We start from the raw sequence: 15,295 nt of genomic DNA on the forward strand, positions 1-15,295 counted from the left end.
GTTGAAATTTTGAATAAAAATTACTTTTAAAAAAAGAGAAGGCAGAATGTGCAAGACGCAGATATTAACACACTTCTTGGATATATGTGTGTGTGTATTTGTATAATGGCTTGATGATGTCAGAAGTTTTATTTTCAATTCTTTTCCTATCGACCCCTAGAATGGAAAATGCTCTCATGGGGAAGTCCAGTCTGGTACCAGCCTTGTCACTGCTTGGGCACCAGGCAACAACATTCTTGGTTACCCCGGGCGTTTGGGCAGATGAAGGAACTGGATGTTTTTACTACAACTATTTATAAAACTAGTTTTAAGTGTTTATATTACTGTGAAATATGTTCCCCTATCCCTGCGGATTGCTGCCTGAGGCATTTCCTCCTACCTTTCAGATTAAGTGTCTGCAGCTGGACAAGGTCCCCTATCGAATCTGGAAGGGCCTTCAATAGATTCTTTTCAAAGTTCAGGACCTATCAAGGACAGAGAGCAGAAACAAGAGGGGTCGGTCTCCTTCCTGTTCCATTAGAGAGAGGCAGTAGGAAGTTCCTGTGAAATCCAATTCAGAGGGTGCACTTTACAGAGTGCACTTTACAGAGTCTTTTGAGTTCAGCAGGCTGGTCTTGAGGGCAGGAGACAAAATGTCTTGTTTTGATGACCCTGCTAAAACCTCAGGTGAGCACTTGTAAGGGAGCCAGCCAGCAATAAATCACACAGAGTAAATGAAGTTAACTCCTTCTTAGAAGAAACAAGGTCAGCTGAGGGGTGTCAGGCCTAATGAGCACAGCAACTCTGCCTCTATGAGGCAGTTGTGGAGGCTGAAGGTCCCCACCTTCCCACAGCTGTCTAAATCTCCTCCTCCCCTAGATTCTTCCCAAGATATTTCCCCAGCAATCTGAGATTCTGCCAATGCACCTGTCTCTGCTCCTCCCTCTTTGTGCCTCTCCTGGTCCTGGGAGACCAGGGGGAGAGGAGCAGAGCTTGTGGCAGAAGGAGGGGGATACATCCTGGTATCTTCACCAGCCTGACTCCTCTCTACCTCTTGGTCTTCTTCCTGTCCTGTTTCTGCCTCTACTTCTGATTCTGGACTTCTCTCTGTCACACTCTCCCTGCTCACTAGAGCCTGTTAGTGCTTCAGCTTTCAACACCTCCTCCTCCAAGCTTCTCCCTCTGACCACGCATTGTCGTCCCACCACCAATCCCAGACTCTGAGAACTTTGTCCCTTGGGGGTTCCCCAGCAAGTGCCTCCCACCATTCTTCTGTGTCCAGCCAGTCCATGGCATCACCTTCTCATGGTCCAATCAACATTGGAAGCATTGTTTGTGGTGACACAAGAAAGAAACTGCACCCCGATTGTAGCATTCCCTCCCAAGAGAGGTTATACTAGCTCCCTCTTTGCTATCCTTCCACCAATAGACTAATATCTTCATGTTCGGATGGACTTTTGGAAACTAAGGTGCAGATGATACTGATCATTCAGCTGCTGTCAGGGCAAATTGGATTTTAACTGCTGGTTCTAATTGTGTTTTGATGTATTTAAGCTATTTTTTAAATTGGTCTGATTTTATTTGTATTTTACAATGATTGCTTTGAATGTTGGAAGCCACTTTGAATCCCAACTTGAGAGAATGTCAGGATATAAAAACATGAAAACAAACAAAAAAACAGGAATGCCAGGCTCTTGGTATTCATAGAGACCTGGCCAATCAGCAGGTTTCACACTGGCAGCCAGTCACACGGGCTGATGTTCCACACAGGTTTCTCTCTGTTTCTGCTCTGTGGTAACTAACCCAGAAAGATCCTAGCCTCAAGCAATAAGAAGGCTCTCCATTCAGCCCTTGGTTTCACTATCCCATTTTGAGGGGCTAGTCTGAGCCTTCACGGTCCCAAAAGAGATGGAAAAGTTCCCATACTTTCTGAGTCACCACACTGACACTGCACATGAGAAACAATTCAGAACAGAATTCTCCCCCAGGATGTGTTTTGTCTCTTTTACCTGGAGAGATGTCAGTTGGCCAATATCAGGAGGAAGTGAGGTCAGCTGGTTGTCATGTAGATCTAAAACCTGGAAGGGTAGAGAAGGAAAATGGCCGTTCATTTAGCTGGCAAGCCTTCATAGCAGGGCTGGAGAACATTTTTTCTCTATTGAGGGCCACACTCCCTCAGCACTAACCTGTCAAGAGGCCAAAGCCAGTGGAGAGCGGACCACTCACTTCTCTGTCTCTGACAAACTGCTTCTTCCTCTTTCTCTGTCATTGGCACCCCCTCCCTCCCCTCCCCTCTCTTTCTCACACACACGTCTCTGTCCCTGACATGCCCTTATTCCTCTTTCTTGGTCTGTGACACCCTGCTTCTCTCTTCCTCCCATTCTTCTCTGTGTATCTCTGACACCTTCCCCTTCTCTCTCTGTGGTCTCTCGTATATTTAAACAAGACATGGAACAAAATCACATAGGAATGGGACCTGGTTTCAAGAGCCCCCCTTCTGTCAACACACACACAGTGGTTCTGTGCCTTCTTCACTATCAGGTCCAGAAGCTTCCACTCAATGATTCATTCCTACCTCTTGAGTCATTTGCCAAAAAAAAAAAAAAAAAGAGTTTCAAGTTACCTTCACAGTTAGGAGATTCAGGATGCTACAGGATTTAGGGGTCAGAGATGTCAAGCAATTGGTGTGAGCAATCAGCACCTAGGCAATGAAAGAAGCAGAGAGGATATTATCAGAGTGATGCTCGGAGCCATAATCAAGCTTTGTTCTTGGCTAACTCACTTGTGGTTTGCTTGGAGAGAAATAAATGGTGAACCTGGGTTCAGAGGTAGTGCTAACCCAGACTTGTTTCCTGGGAGTGGAGACAGAGGGGCAGAGGGAGTGAAGTGCCTGCAGTTTCAGTGCACCCATATAAATCATGGTTTACTGCCACTATGATTTGGGAAACCAGTGCAACAAGTGATCTGGAGCGGGAGGCAATGAAGAAATGGACCTTGCCAGCAAGACACTGTATAGGCTTGGACTGCTTTTGCTCCCAGAAAAAACCCTCCAGGGTGTTTGAGGAAAGTTAAAACACAACAGGGAGAGGGAATCACTACACATTCAAAAGCACATTGGCCAAGACTCAAAGGGTCCCATTTCTGCCTATGGACATATGAGACTTTGACTATTGTTTGAGGCCACCAGCCATTTCTTGCTCTGTGTGGACAAGAGGGTTCTCCAGCCTCATAAATTGTTTAGCAGGGGAGGACACAGGAAGAGTCTGATGCATAGAGAAGCCACCACCTAATTTTATGATATTGGCCTGTGTGTCAACATGGGCTTTGTCAACCTAATGCTCTCTGGGTATTTTGGCCTACAACTCCCATCAGCCCCAGTCAGCAGAGCCATTTTGGACTACAACTCCCAGCAGTCATGGCCAGCACTGCCATGCTGGCTGGGGCTGATGAGAACTGCAGGGAAACAATGTCTGGAGGGCTTTTGCCCAGTGGACAAAGCCTGTACTAACACATTGAAACATGTCCCTTACCTTCTTCTGCAAGACTTTACAGGTTGCCAAGGCTCCATACGGAATCTAAAAGCAGGCATAGGACAAAACCAAATGCTGGTCAGATAAAATGTTATTGTGATAGAGAGGGGTGATCAGAAAAAAATACAAAAGAAGAATGGCAGATGAAGTTGATGGACTATATGGAACTGGCGGAAATGACTGGCAGAATCCAAGACCAGGGAGAAGAGTCGGTGGAAGAAGAATGGAAAAAGTTTAAAGACTATTTACAGAAATACTGCAAAATTAATGAATGCTAGAAGAATGTTGGAATGAAGTTATATGGCTTTAGTAGAAATGTTATAAGGAATTAAGTATAAATAGATTAATAGAATATTAAAGGAAAAATAAGGTTAGAATGTGTTAAGATAATTATAGGATAGAAAACAGAGGAAGATGGAAAGGAATTGCTGAAACAACTAATAGAAGTGGAATACAAAAAGGGAGGTGTGAGGAGGTCGTGGAAATAAGTGAATGAAAGATAAGATACTGAAATTGTTTGATGTGTTTTAAACTGTTTTTGTTTGGCTATGTTAGTTTAATGTGTCAATGTTATGTAGTGTTTTTGTATTGTATTGTCCTTTTTTGTAGTGTTGTGTTTAAATTGTTGGAAAAGTAATAAATATTATTTTCAAAAAAAATAAAAAAATACAAAAGAGATACTTTATGCAAGGGTCATTTTGTCTTGGGGCATATTACCATTATTTATCAGATTTATAGGCCCCCACTTTCTGCCCAAAGGAGCCCAGGGTGGCAAACAAGAAGCACTATAACCATTAAACTACATAAAAGCAATTGAAATGCAGATGCAGATGGGGAAAGATCTCTGCTTTAGAAGGCTGGAAGGTCATCACAGGCACAGAACAGACAACAGAGGCAGCGCTAGTCTGATATTTAAAGGGAGGGTATTCCAAAAGGCCCTGTTCCTGTACTGTGCAGAACAGACCTCCTGGTGATAAGAATGACAAGAAGATCCACCCAGGGACAGAGACCCTGCAGCCCTCCAGATAACTGTTGGACTACAACTTCCATCATTCCTCACCATTGGCCACACTGACTGGGGCTGATGGGCATTGGAGTCCAACAACATCAGGAGGGTTGATGCTCCTAGTCCTTGATGTCAAGATACAACACAGATTCTATGGTGATGGGTGTCAAGTGCAGTTATTTACACATTTCTGCCTCTGAAACAGATGGAAAGAGGAACCCACTCCTGCATAACATCTTCTGCTGAAGGATGATAATAAAAGGTATCACTCTTCAGAATGTGACACCACAACCCAAATATAATGCCCAAAGAATGGGGTTTTTTTTAGTTCCAAAGCAATGCCCAGAGGTGAAACCAGCAGAGCTTTTGATCCTTAACCATCACTGCAAATAAAGCACTTATACATGAAATGCATAGCGACTGTGGAATTTGGGAGTCAGCATCACCGGAAACGTACCTCTAAGAGTTCACATTTGGATATGTCAAGTATATCATCAGCTCCGGCTTCCTTTGCCTGTTGAGAGACAGACAGGTGAGCTGCATTTGCAAAAATGAGAAATCAGATGGTTGCCGGCCTTATCTCAATTGCTCACTGAATGTAATCAAAGTAATATATATGTATATTTAGGGAGGGGCGCGTGAGTAAGCCCCACTGCACCCATGTTGCTTACAAGTCTCCAGTTGTCAGAGGTGTGCTCCAAGCCCTGCCAAATACTTTGGGGAAGGGCTGTAGCTTGGTGGCACAGCATTTCTTCGGTATGCAGAAGGTCCCAGGTTCAATCCCTGGCATCCCCAGGTTGGGTTGGGAGCACCCCTTCTCTGAAAACCCTAGAGAGCCACAATCAGTTGCTGCAGGCAATACAGATGTGGTGTCCCAACAGGATGAGTCCCAATCAGAGGTGGGTGTCATGCCTCGACAGTGTGACTCCTCATCAGAGAAGGACCAGGAGGCTCTAGCCTTACACCAAGCCCTGGGTCACACTCCATCTGGGGGTGAGGAGTGATGAGGCCTAGGACAGATGACCAGCACCAGGGGCGAGTTTGGCCTCTGGCATTGAGGTTGGACATGTCCTAAGCCCAAGGGAAAGCCTTAAACACCAGGTCCATCCCAGTCCATCTGGAGAAGTGCCCAACTACAGGCAAGGTCTCCTTGGGATGTAAAACCATCTTCTCAAGCAGACCCCTGGAACAGGAGGGAGATGATAGGATTCGGCTGAGGTTGGGGTGTGCTTACACCAACTCCAGCTCAAAAACCAGCGCAGGACTGGAAGAGCTACTAAGAATGTCTATATACCAGCTCGGTGCCCTGCCTGCTAGCCAAGCTTCTGCACAAGCCAATCTGATCTTGGAGTGCTCTAACATTGCCTCTCACCTGATCCTTGTTGGGAACTCTGCTGGTTTGGTTCCCCACTCCTGGTGGAAAGACTCTTCTGCAGAGTTTTCCACCAATAAGGGACATGTTTTTCTGGGTGGGTGGGTGGGCGGAGGAGGCACCCCTGAGGGTCTAGGACCTGACCCCCTAACCCCCCCCCAGCTGCATCATCCCAGAGTTGGCACAGTTTTATGAAACAAATTATCACATGGCGGAAGGGCTTTTATACTGTGGATCTGCTACATCCATCCAGCCTGCTTAGGATTCATCTGTAACAAGGGCCAGAAAAGACCAGGTGATGATATTCTTTCATGGTTCCAGAAGATTCCTCAGAACCTTAGTGGAGCCCCCGCTAGCCTGAAGAGTCCCAGCAGCTGGCCCACCTAGCTCTGGCCGACTTACCAGGCACATTTGGTACTCAAGGCGCTTGCGGGCTTCATCGCTGGGTTTCCTTTTACGGAAGAATAGCGGCATCTTCCTCTTGTCTTCCCTTTATCCCAATTCAGAGATGGAAAAAGGAAATGAAAGGCAGGAAGGCAACCACAACCTGAGCAACAGGAATTACATCTCTGTCAGCCTGAGAAGAAGCTGCTCATGTCGGACGAGTTCTGCTCAAGGTGCCGCCCTCTGGAGAAGTTGGGGGCGGGTGGGGGGAGAGAATAAATTTATGAATTTTATTTTCCATAACCCTTCTGTAGTTCAGGGGTGGAGAAGCCTTTTTTGGCTCAAGGGCTACATTCCCTTGTGAGGAACCTTTCAGGGGCTGCAGTGGTGGGGTGTAGCCAAACAGATACCACGGGCGAACCTCCGTCACATAAAATTGGCCAGGGGGTTGTGGTGGTGCAGAGAGGCCTGGCTTAAGGGGTGTGTGGCCTGGGATGAGTGCAGAGGGCCATACGGACACCTAGAGGGCAGTATTTGGCCTCTGAACCCGAGGTTTTACATTCCCTGCCCTGTCGTGGCACCTCAGTTACACAAGCTGGGACATTTGTATAAGAAAGGGGTCAGCCACCGATAGCCACTGGACCAAAATGTTCCTGTAATCCTCCCACTCCCAGTACAATAAAGGCAACTAACTCCTGCTGTGTGTGTCAGCTTCCACACACATTCTCACATGCAGGAAAGGAGATAGTGGCAATGCTGAACTGCCATTGTTTTATCAACAGCCTGGCAATGTAGTGGGTCTAGAAAATTCATCAGGTAGCTCATTGCCCGGGGCACTGAGCATGGGGTTGAGGTGCAGAGTCCAAAGCGTGAGAGTTAAACTAGTGCCTTTAACACCTGTCTGAAAGTCAGAAATTCAACAGGGGCAGCTTTTCATAGCATGGGTGTGTACTGACAGGAAAATCTCCCATAATAACATAGTGAGCTGCCTTATGCTGAGTCACTTTGATTCCTCAGTCTCATTATTGTCTACACTGACTGACTCTCCAGGGTGTCAGATAGTACACAACCAAACTGAACCCCTTCCACAAAAATCATCATAAGACCTAAAATAGATATATTTAAAATTAATATAAATAACAGCAACAAAAAATCCTAAACAACACCCCAGCCCAAGTGTCAGTTCTTCTGTAGCTGGAGTCAGTCAGGGCCCCATCCTCTCAGTCCAAGTGGAAAAAGCCCTGCAAAGCAGGGAGCAGGTCTTCCAGGACTCACGGGCAAAACACACACCCCTGCTCCCCAGAGAAAAATATGAGCCACAATCCTGAGTGCTATCAGCAGACAGGCATTTAACCAAGTGATTCCCAGCAGTGATAGGCAATGCTGGACCTGACCTATCTCCATCTATCATGAAGCAGGCAGCACTACGCTACTTCAAACTGCAGGAAGGTCCTGACTTTCTCCATTCCGATCCCTGAATGTAGGGAACCTGCCAGAACGTTTCTACTAGACTATTTGTTAAAGAATATACTGTATTCAGCTTTGGGTTTTTTCAGTGGAAGAGCATCACATCGTAAGTGTTCCCCAATATGGTCTAAACTGGCGCAGCAATCTTTCCTGACTCCCCAAAATCTCCACGAGAACTGTGCCCTTGAACACTTTGTTTATGCAGCTTTCGCTTTTAATAGAAGATTGCAAACATATCAGAAGAGGAAGAAAGATAAAATCTTCCTAGCTTGTATTTACATGAAGAATATCCCCTCAATTCTGATTAAACCATCAAAGATTAATGTACACAGTCCATACATCCAAACAGGTGTCTAAATGAGATGGACAGTTGTTAAGTTATGGATTTAAATGGGATAGAAGCTGGGTTTCTATCCTGTGGGTTCAAACCAAATTTCGTCAGATCCACTGCCACCACCCCATGCCCTACAAGGACTCGCGCTTCTGTTTCCTAGGGAGCCCCCGCCTTGGGCCGCATGCAGAGCTTGGGCTGTTCATTGAAGAACATAAGGTGAGCCCTGCAGGGTCTGGTCCAAGGCTGGCCAGAAGCCACAGTAGGAAGCACGAAAGGAAGCCCCAGTAGGAAGCAGGACCCGAACGCAACAACCCTCCCCGCGCTTCTGGTTTCCCCAGCAACGGGCAATCAGAGGCAGCGGGTGAAAAACAGGGTCATGAGGACTAGTAACTTACCTGGGAGAAATCCCCATGGGGGGGAGACGAGGGTGTACTGTGGGGTTTACTTCTAAGTAAACATGCCCACTGCCCAGGGCTGCGCTTGTCACTCAAGAGGCCCTGGAGGGCTCGACGGGTAGGCAGAAGTTCAACAGGTGCGGCTTTGCCAAGCCTGTCATGCTAGGGGGTGTGGAGAATGAGCCCCAATGGCAGCCTTGCCTGCTCTCAGGCAATCATTGCAACACGGCGGGGGTAGGGTGGGGGAGAGAAACAGCAGCTCCCTTGGCCACACCCAGAAGTGCGGCAGGGAGGGGGAATGCTGAGGAGTAGCCCCGCCTCCAGGCACGCCTTAGCCACGCCCACCTCGACAATGTCCCCTCCCGCGCCCTGTGCTCACCGGCTCATACCGTTCCCTCACCACCGCCAAACTCTTTGTCTTTCTCACTGCCCACTTCTCTTCCGTAAACGAAGAAACAAACATCGAACCGGCTCAGGAAATATTCGCGGTCTGTTACACAGAGGCTACACCTGAGAACGATCTCTTGTGCCTACAGACTTTGGTCTCTCGCCCACATCTAAAATGGAGACCGTAGCCTCGCTCCTCCACAGTGAATGCCCATAGTGGACATGGCGGCAGGGAGTTTTGAATCTCGCGAGGTTGTGGCTGGAAGAGCAACGGTGCTTATTGGACGGCGGGAGGGTTGGTGGGCAAATACGTAGCAACGCAACGTAGAGATACTAAAGTGTAGAGAAGCACTACGTACTATGAATTGGAAGAGAACACGGTAGTTTTCCAGTAAAGGACCGGAAGTTTGGTCCGTCCCTCCTGGCCAAACCTAAGATGACTTCCTTTGACTCACCCTTTAAAGCCTCAGAGGACGGGTGAGTGTAATCTCGCGAGATCTTAGATATTATATCCCGCGGGATCGCACGCAATCGGTCCTTTTGCCACTTCGATCTTACGGGCGAGGAAGAGTTGGTCGCTCTCCTGAATCCGACGCCATCCTCCTTGGAGCTTAGCTTGGCATCCAATTCGCAGTCATGCCGCCCAAGTTCGACCCCAACGAGATCAAAGTCGGTAAGTCTTTCGGCTCGAAGCGTTTTGGAGGACCGCTTATTTGGGGTTGGAGCCCGATCAACTCGCCTGGGCTGGCCTATGGAGTGGTAACGTCTACATCTCGGTGGGGGCGGGGGGCCGATTGGCACGTGTAAATGACGTGTTCAGCTTGCTTTTTAGCCTTTATTTGCTATGCTTCTCCACAGAACCTTCCATGCCCCTTTTTAAGTTAGTGGCATATTTTTAAAATTACCTAGACCGGTGTTCTTTCATCTCATTCAAATGCCACCGGTACTTTAAATAGATAGATAGATAGATAGATATAACACATACAAAATACATTATAAATGATAAGTGTATTGCATTCTCGGTTTTTAGGTTTTCCTCCCTGTTGTATTTTTGTTTTATTTTATCTATTCTTGTATGCATTTGTATTGGTACCTGTACATGACAGTGGACAAGCTCTGCGTTTATTTTCTGTACTATGTTTATAGTTTCCAATCTTTGAAAATTAGATACCTTGCACCACATCCAAGAGTATTTATGTACTCAGACTGGCAAACCGCACTGTGACCTGATTATTATAACTCTGGAACACCAACGACTGAATATTCTCACTTTCTGTGTTAAGTGCATTAACAACACTTACATGAAAATCAAAGAGTGCTAAATCGTTCGGGAGTGGTAGGATTCATAGTCTTGATTGAAATTCTCTAAGTTATTCAGCTCTTTTGATATATTAAGAACATAATACTAGCCCTATCTAGTCCAGCCAACAGGATTTGCTTCATTTTTAACCTTTCTACAAAGGCCCTGAAGCAGCATATTGATATGGTTCTTTTTACGTGCATGCATTATTTTTGTCTTCAGAACAGCCCTGTGTAAATAGGCTGTGCTGGAAGACAAGTGAATGTCAGACTGAAAGTCACCCAGTTTTGTGGCTTAGCTGAAATTTGAACATGGTTCTTAGAATCATAGAATTATAGAGTTGGAAGAACACCAAGGGTCATCTAGTCCAACCCTCTTCAGTGCAGGAATCTCAGCTAAAGGGAAGTGAGACCTTGCTTTAGGCTGAAGCTCTTACCATTTTTCCAGCAGTTTATCCCCTGTATGAATTTTTGTATTGGTGTTTTGCCATGATACGACAGTGGCTTATAATTATATTTAAAGTGCTGGTTTTCTCTCTCTCCCCCCCTCCCTTCTTACAGTTTTCTTAAGATGTACTGGGGGTGAAGTTGGTGCCACTTCAGCTCTGGCTCCAAAAATTGGGCCTCTGGGTTTGGTAAGTCAGTTCTTATTCAACCACAGAAATGCTAATGGGTAGAGTGGGAATAGAGAGCCACATGCGCAGGGGCCAGGTGCAGCTATCCAGACCTCTGTTCAGAACCCAAAGCCTTGTGATGAAAACTTTGTCCAGTTCTGCTGCTGAATGCAAGTGGTGACAATTCAAATTCTGAAGGCAAAGTAACACTATTGGCCCATTTCCTATGGAAGGCTCTTCCCATAGAGATTCAGCAGGGTACCTTTTTTCAAGTTTAAACACGTGCAGAAAACTTTTCGGTGCCAGTTGGCTTAGGCAGGCAACTAAGCCAGCTGCACATTTTCTGCAATGCCTCTGCTGTAAATTGTTTGGATTGTTTAAATGAAGTTGTGGTACACTGGTAAGTTAAATTCTTCTTGCCCAGCAGTTTCTTAATTTCTGTTTCTATGCAACTTGATTTGGGCGGTGGAAATACTTGAAGTATAACTATACATACCTGCAGGCTTTTAAATTACCCATTTGCTGGTTTTGGTCACCCCTTTAGGACACAGTAGGCAAGGAAGCTCTTCAGAATTTGTTTCCCCTGCAGTTTCTCAATGCAATGTATCACCAGATGAGGCTCAGACAATATCTTGTGGACTAGATAGATATTTTGTTTATATTATACACCACCCTATGATCGTTGGGATAGCATAGAAATTTAATTAGTTAATAAATAATAACAAATAGAAACCTTAAAGCTTGTTTGCAAGACAAGCATTGTATGTCTGGAGTGCAGGTTTCCCACATGAGTTGCTTGGGTGCTGCTGCAAGGCTTGAGACTTAAGGAGGCAGAATGTAGTTAGTGAAGCACCCAAATCTGTGGTCAGTTGCTGGATTAGAGGGGAGGTTTGGGGGGACAGGACTTAAGTATCCCATTGGTTATACCTGTTGTTGTTTTTTCTTTTAGTCTCCCAAAAAGGTGGGTGATGACATTGCCAAGGCTACCGGCGACTGGAAGGGCCTGAGGATCACGGTTAAGCTGACCATCCAGAACAGGCAAGCTCAGGTACAGACAACGCCACAAAGGACGGGTCTGTGGCCAAAAGCACTGGCATTTGAAAATGCCTTTCTGTGCTAGTGCCACAGAGCCATGATCCTGGCAAGGTTGACTCAGCCTTTCATCCTTCCGAGGTCGATAAAATGAGTGCCATGCAGCTTGCTGTGTGGGAGGTCTTTGGATCCAGACCTTAAAAACACGGTCCTGGTCATTAGGCAGTTGCAACGTATCCAGATGTTGAACTACAGTTCCCATCATTCCTAGCTAGCAGGACCAGTGATCAGGATTTATGGGAGTTGTAGTTCATGATATCAGGAATGTCAACCGCTATTCTATGTTAAAGTATATTAAAATAATTGATACCATGCCGATTGATTGTTTACTTGTGCTATGTGGAATTGGGTGATTGCAAGCTCTGGAAAGCAGCTTGTCCAACCAAGAGATGTCCAACCATTTTCTGGGAGTAGATCACAGTCTTTTGGGAGTTGGACGTCCCTGATTTAGACTATTATTATTTTCCTCAACTGCGCTCATTGACTTGAATAAGTGTCAATTAAAAGATTTTAGATAAAATTGCTATAAGGTTTTGTTTTCTGGGTTTTTGACATTTAATCTGAAATCAAGCTAGATTTAAGCTTGTTGGTGTCTCTGCTATCTTCTCATCATGGATGTTGGCTTACTTTACAGATCTATGATCAATATTATTTTATTAATGCTATAAGTTTGTTATGGCCTTTGGCTAGAGAAACTTTTGAACTTGACTATTGGTCCCCAAATAACATTTCCCCTTAGTTAGCGCCTAGCAATATTTGGCATTTATGCATGCTGCCTTTTTTTTAGCATTGGCATCACTTTTTGTAACAGCCTTGTGAGGTAGGCCAGTCGTGTTCGTCCCTTGCTATACAGATGTGTACCTTGAATCAGCTCTGAAACGTGATAAACCCTGGATTAGAGCTAAGACCCTGGGGGGCCCTGGGCTTTCCTGACAGCCACCCGCCACCATGCCTTTCGTGCAACAGTGACTGGCATGTTCCAGTGGTGAGCTAATAACAAACCCCAGCTTAGGAAGCAGAACTCTTCTATCTGACCCATGGAGAGTCCTGTGCCGAAAAACTGGGGACACAAACCTTACAGAAGAGGATAGTTTTGTTTCATGATAAGTTAAATTCATATTAAAAAGTTTTAGGAATGTATATGTGAAATAATGCTTTGTCATCCAGCGTTCTACGAGCACAAGGTATTCTGCTTTTGCAACAGAATGTCTGCTCCTCATGGGCCCCTGAACAGATTGAATAGGTGCTCAGGAGGCAGAAAGAAGGAGGGTGTTCTGTTGCACAAGCAGAAGTCCCTATGTGAATGAGACAACTTTGTTAGATGCAGCCCTGGGAGTTGGGAGGAGCTGTGGTGGAGGGTGGGATTTTTCTTTCCATGCCAGGTTTTCTGTAGTCAGTGTATTGCTCCTCCTTCCCACCCCTGCCTCACACAAGTCTCAATCTGGACTGTTTTGCTTTCTAGATCGAGGTGGTCCCATCAGCCTCTGCCTTGATCATCAAAGCTCTGAAGGAGCCTCCCCGTGACCGCAAAAAGCAGAAAAACAGTGAGTGTCCGGTGGTGGTGGTTTGCTTAGGTGGTGAATTGCAGCTGGGCAGTTATAAAGATGGAAGTAGAACCATGGTTTGTTTTGCAAAGATTTAGGGTAGAGTGATTAAAAAAATTAAAATTCCCAGCTAGCTCTAAGAATCAGGAGGTTCTTTCAAGGAACTGTACTAGTGTCCTCAATCATGCTCATAAAAAATCTGGTTTGTATGAGGGTAGATGGGAAATTTGGAAAGCTACAGCGCCAAAACAGTTGAAATATAATATGGATCAGTGTGATGCTGTAGTTCTGTCTGCAACAGCCACCCGCCACTGTGCCTGCCTGATTTCATCTGTGGCTTGTACATTCCAGTGGTGAGCTAAGAGGAAACCCCCATTCAAGGAAACAGGGTTATTTCTCTCCATGGGTAACTCTGTGCCGAAGAATGGGAACAGAGCAAGAACAACACTGCCACAGTCCCTTTTATTTTTTAAGAGGACTGGCTGATGAGGCTCTCTGTGTTTGGCCTTTGGTGGTCTGCTCCCAAAGCCTGAGTAATGTGAGTTCTCTCTTTGTTTACAGTTAAGCACAGCGGCAATGTCAGCTTTGAGGAGATTGTGAACATCGCCCGGCAGATGCGGCACCGATCCTTGGCCCGGGAACTCTCAGGTAAAAGCAGGGAAGGTTAGGGCGGAGGGTCTGGATGTATGACAAGCTCATGAGTTCCATGTAACAAATGCTGAAGCAAATGAAGCTGCCTTTTATTTATTTGGCTCTCAGGCCCCCTTGTACCTCACTATTACAGCCCCCCAAGTTTTGCTTGATTTCTTTGAATGTCCTGTGAGACTCAAGTTACTGCCATCATCCCCAGCCAGCATGGCCCTTCATCAGGGATTCTGGGAGTTGTAGTCCCAACAGCAATGTCTACCCATATTCACTTCCCATACCTTCCGTAAAGTTGGAGCTGGAGTGACTCCATTCAGGGAGTCTAATCTGGATGAAGCTATGCTTTGCTGACCATCTGGCAGAAAGGTCATGAGCGCAGCAGCCATCATGACATAATGTACTTTCCTGTCCCATCTACAGGAACCATTAAGGAGATCTTGGGAACAGCCCAGTCTGTTGGCTGCAATATCGATGGGCGACACCCTCACGATGTAATCGATGACATCAATAGTGGTGCAGTTGAATGTCCTCCAGTAAGTGCCTGCCTTCCCATGAAACAGGCTGCATATGTTTTTTTTCCTCCTTACCTTGGTACCAAATTGAATTATCTATTTCTAATTCCAAACTTATTTCCTTCCCTACAGAGCTAAGGCTGCTACCTGAATGGACATGATGCAACTTAAGCAAGTTCTGTATGATGTATGGTGAATATTGGTAATAAATGCAATTTCACACTTGTGGTGATAATGGCTCTCATTCTGATGTGTACTTCTATCAAGAGTATTTCTCGTGTTAGAGGTTCTGCTGCTGTTCTTGCTGGGTTTCTTCACCTAGAGTGTGAGCAGGCTTGTGTTTATACTCTGCACTTTAAAAATAAAAATGTACACCAGATGAGTAAGCCTGTAAAAAATAGTTACATCAACATGATTTCCTTGCCATTTATAGGACCACAGGTTGCTTTAACACCATGGGTGATTATGGAGTTTTGGATCTGGACCCTGGAAATTAGGGCTGATGTCCCCACTCAGCCATAAAATTAATTTGTTTTTACTTTTTGGACAGTGTCATTTCTGCGCGGTGAAGCACTGTTGTTAGAAGGTCTTAAGACAGGAATGGGGAAAAGAAACAGCCCCACAACATCACGGTGGCATCAATAGTCTCACTGTTGAACTTCAACTTAAGTTGTGGAGCCTTCCAAGTTATAAAACTCTGCAGCTTAAGTTGAATGGTATATATTCTGATCAGAC

General features: G+C 45.6%; 2 protein-coding genes across 6 annotated transcripts in view; one reads left to right on the plus strand and one right to left on the minus strand.

Annotated features, from left to right (window-relative positions):
* Positions 1–9,233, minus strand: part of LRSAM1 (leucine rich repeat and sterile alpha motif containing 1) — a 29,705-nt gene extending 20,472 nt beyond the window's left edge. Inside the window, exons 1-7 of one of the 5 annotated variants that reach the window (XM_083485549.1) lie at positions 8,847–9,233; positions 6,290–6,434; positions 4,973–5,029; positions 3,510–3,554; positions 2,603–2,680; positions 1,989–2,057; positions 380–464 (exon numbers count right to left, since the gene is read on the minus strand). In XM_083485549.1, the coding sequence (XP_083341675.1) occupies positions 380–464; positions 1,989–2,057; positions 2,603–2,680; positions 3,510–3,554; positions 4,973–5,029; positions 6,290–6,361 (406 nt within the window). In that variant the 5' untranslated portion in view covers positions 6,362–6,434; positions 8,847–9,233. Of the gene's footprint in view, positions 1–379; positions 465–1,988; positions 2,058–2,602; positions 2,681–3,509; positions 3,555–4,972; positions 5,030–6,289; positions 6,515–8,467; positions 8,745–8,846 lie in introns of those variants that run through there. The other 4 variants (XM_083485547.1, XM_083485548.1, XM_083485546.1 and 1 more) reach the window with 4 other exon arrangements.
* Positions 9,234–9,386: 153 nt separating this feature from the next.
* Positions 9,387–14,795, plus strand: RPL12 (ribosomal protein L12). Its single transcript, XM_083485604.1, has 7 exons — positions 9,387–9,527; positions 10,715–10,788; positions 11,717–11,815; positions 13,322–13,403; positions 13,965–14,051; positions 14,469–14,581; positions 14,693–14,795. Exons 1-7 carry the CDS (start codon positions 9,491–9,493, stop codon positions 14,696–14,698), a joined length of 498 nt encoding a protein of 165 aa, XP_083341730.1. The 5' UTR covers positions 9,387–9,490; the 3' UTR covers positions 14,699–14,795.
* The last annotated feature ends 500 nt before the right edge of the window (positions 14,796–15,295 follow it).

This window comes from Podarcis liolepis, assembly GCF_965112155.1.
Source record: "Podarcis liolepis genome assembly, chromosome: Z".
Lineage (NCBI taxonomy): Eukaryota > Metazoa > Chordata > Lepidosauria > Squamata > Lacertidae > Podarcis > Podarcis liolepis.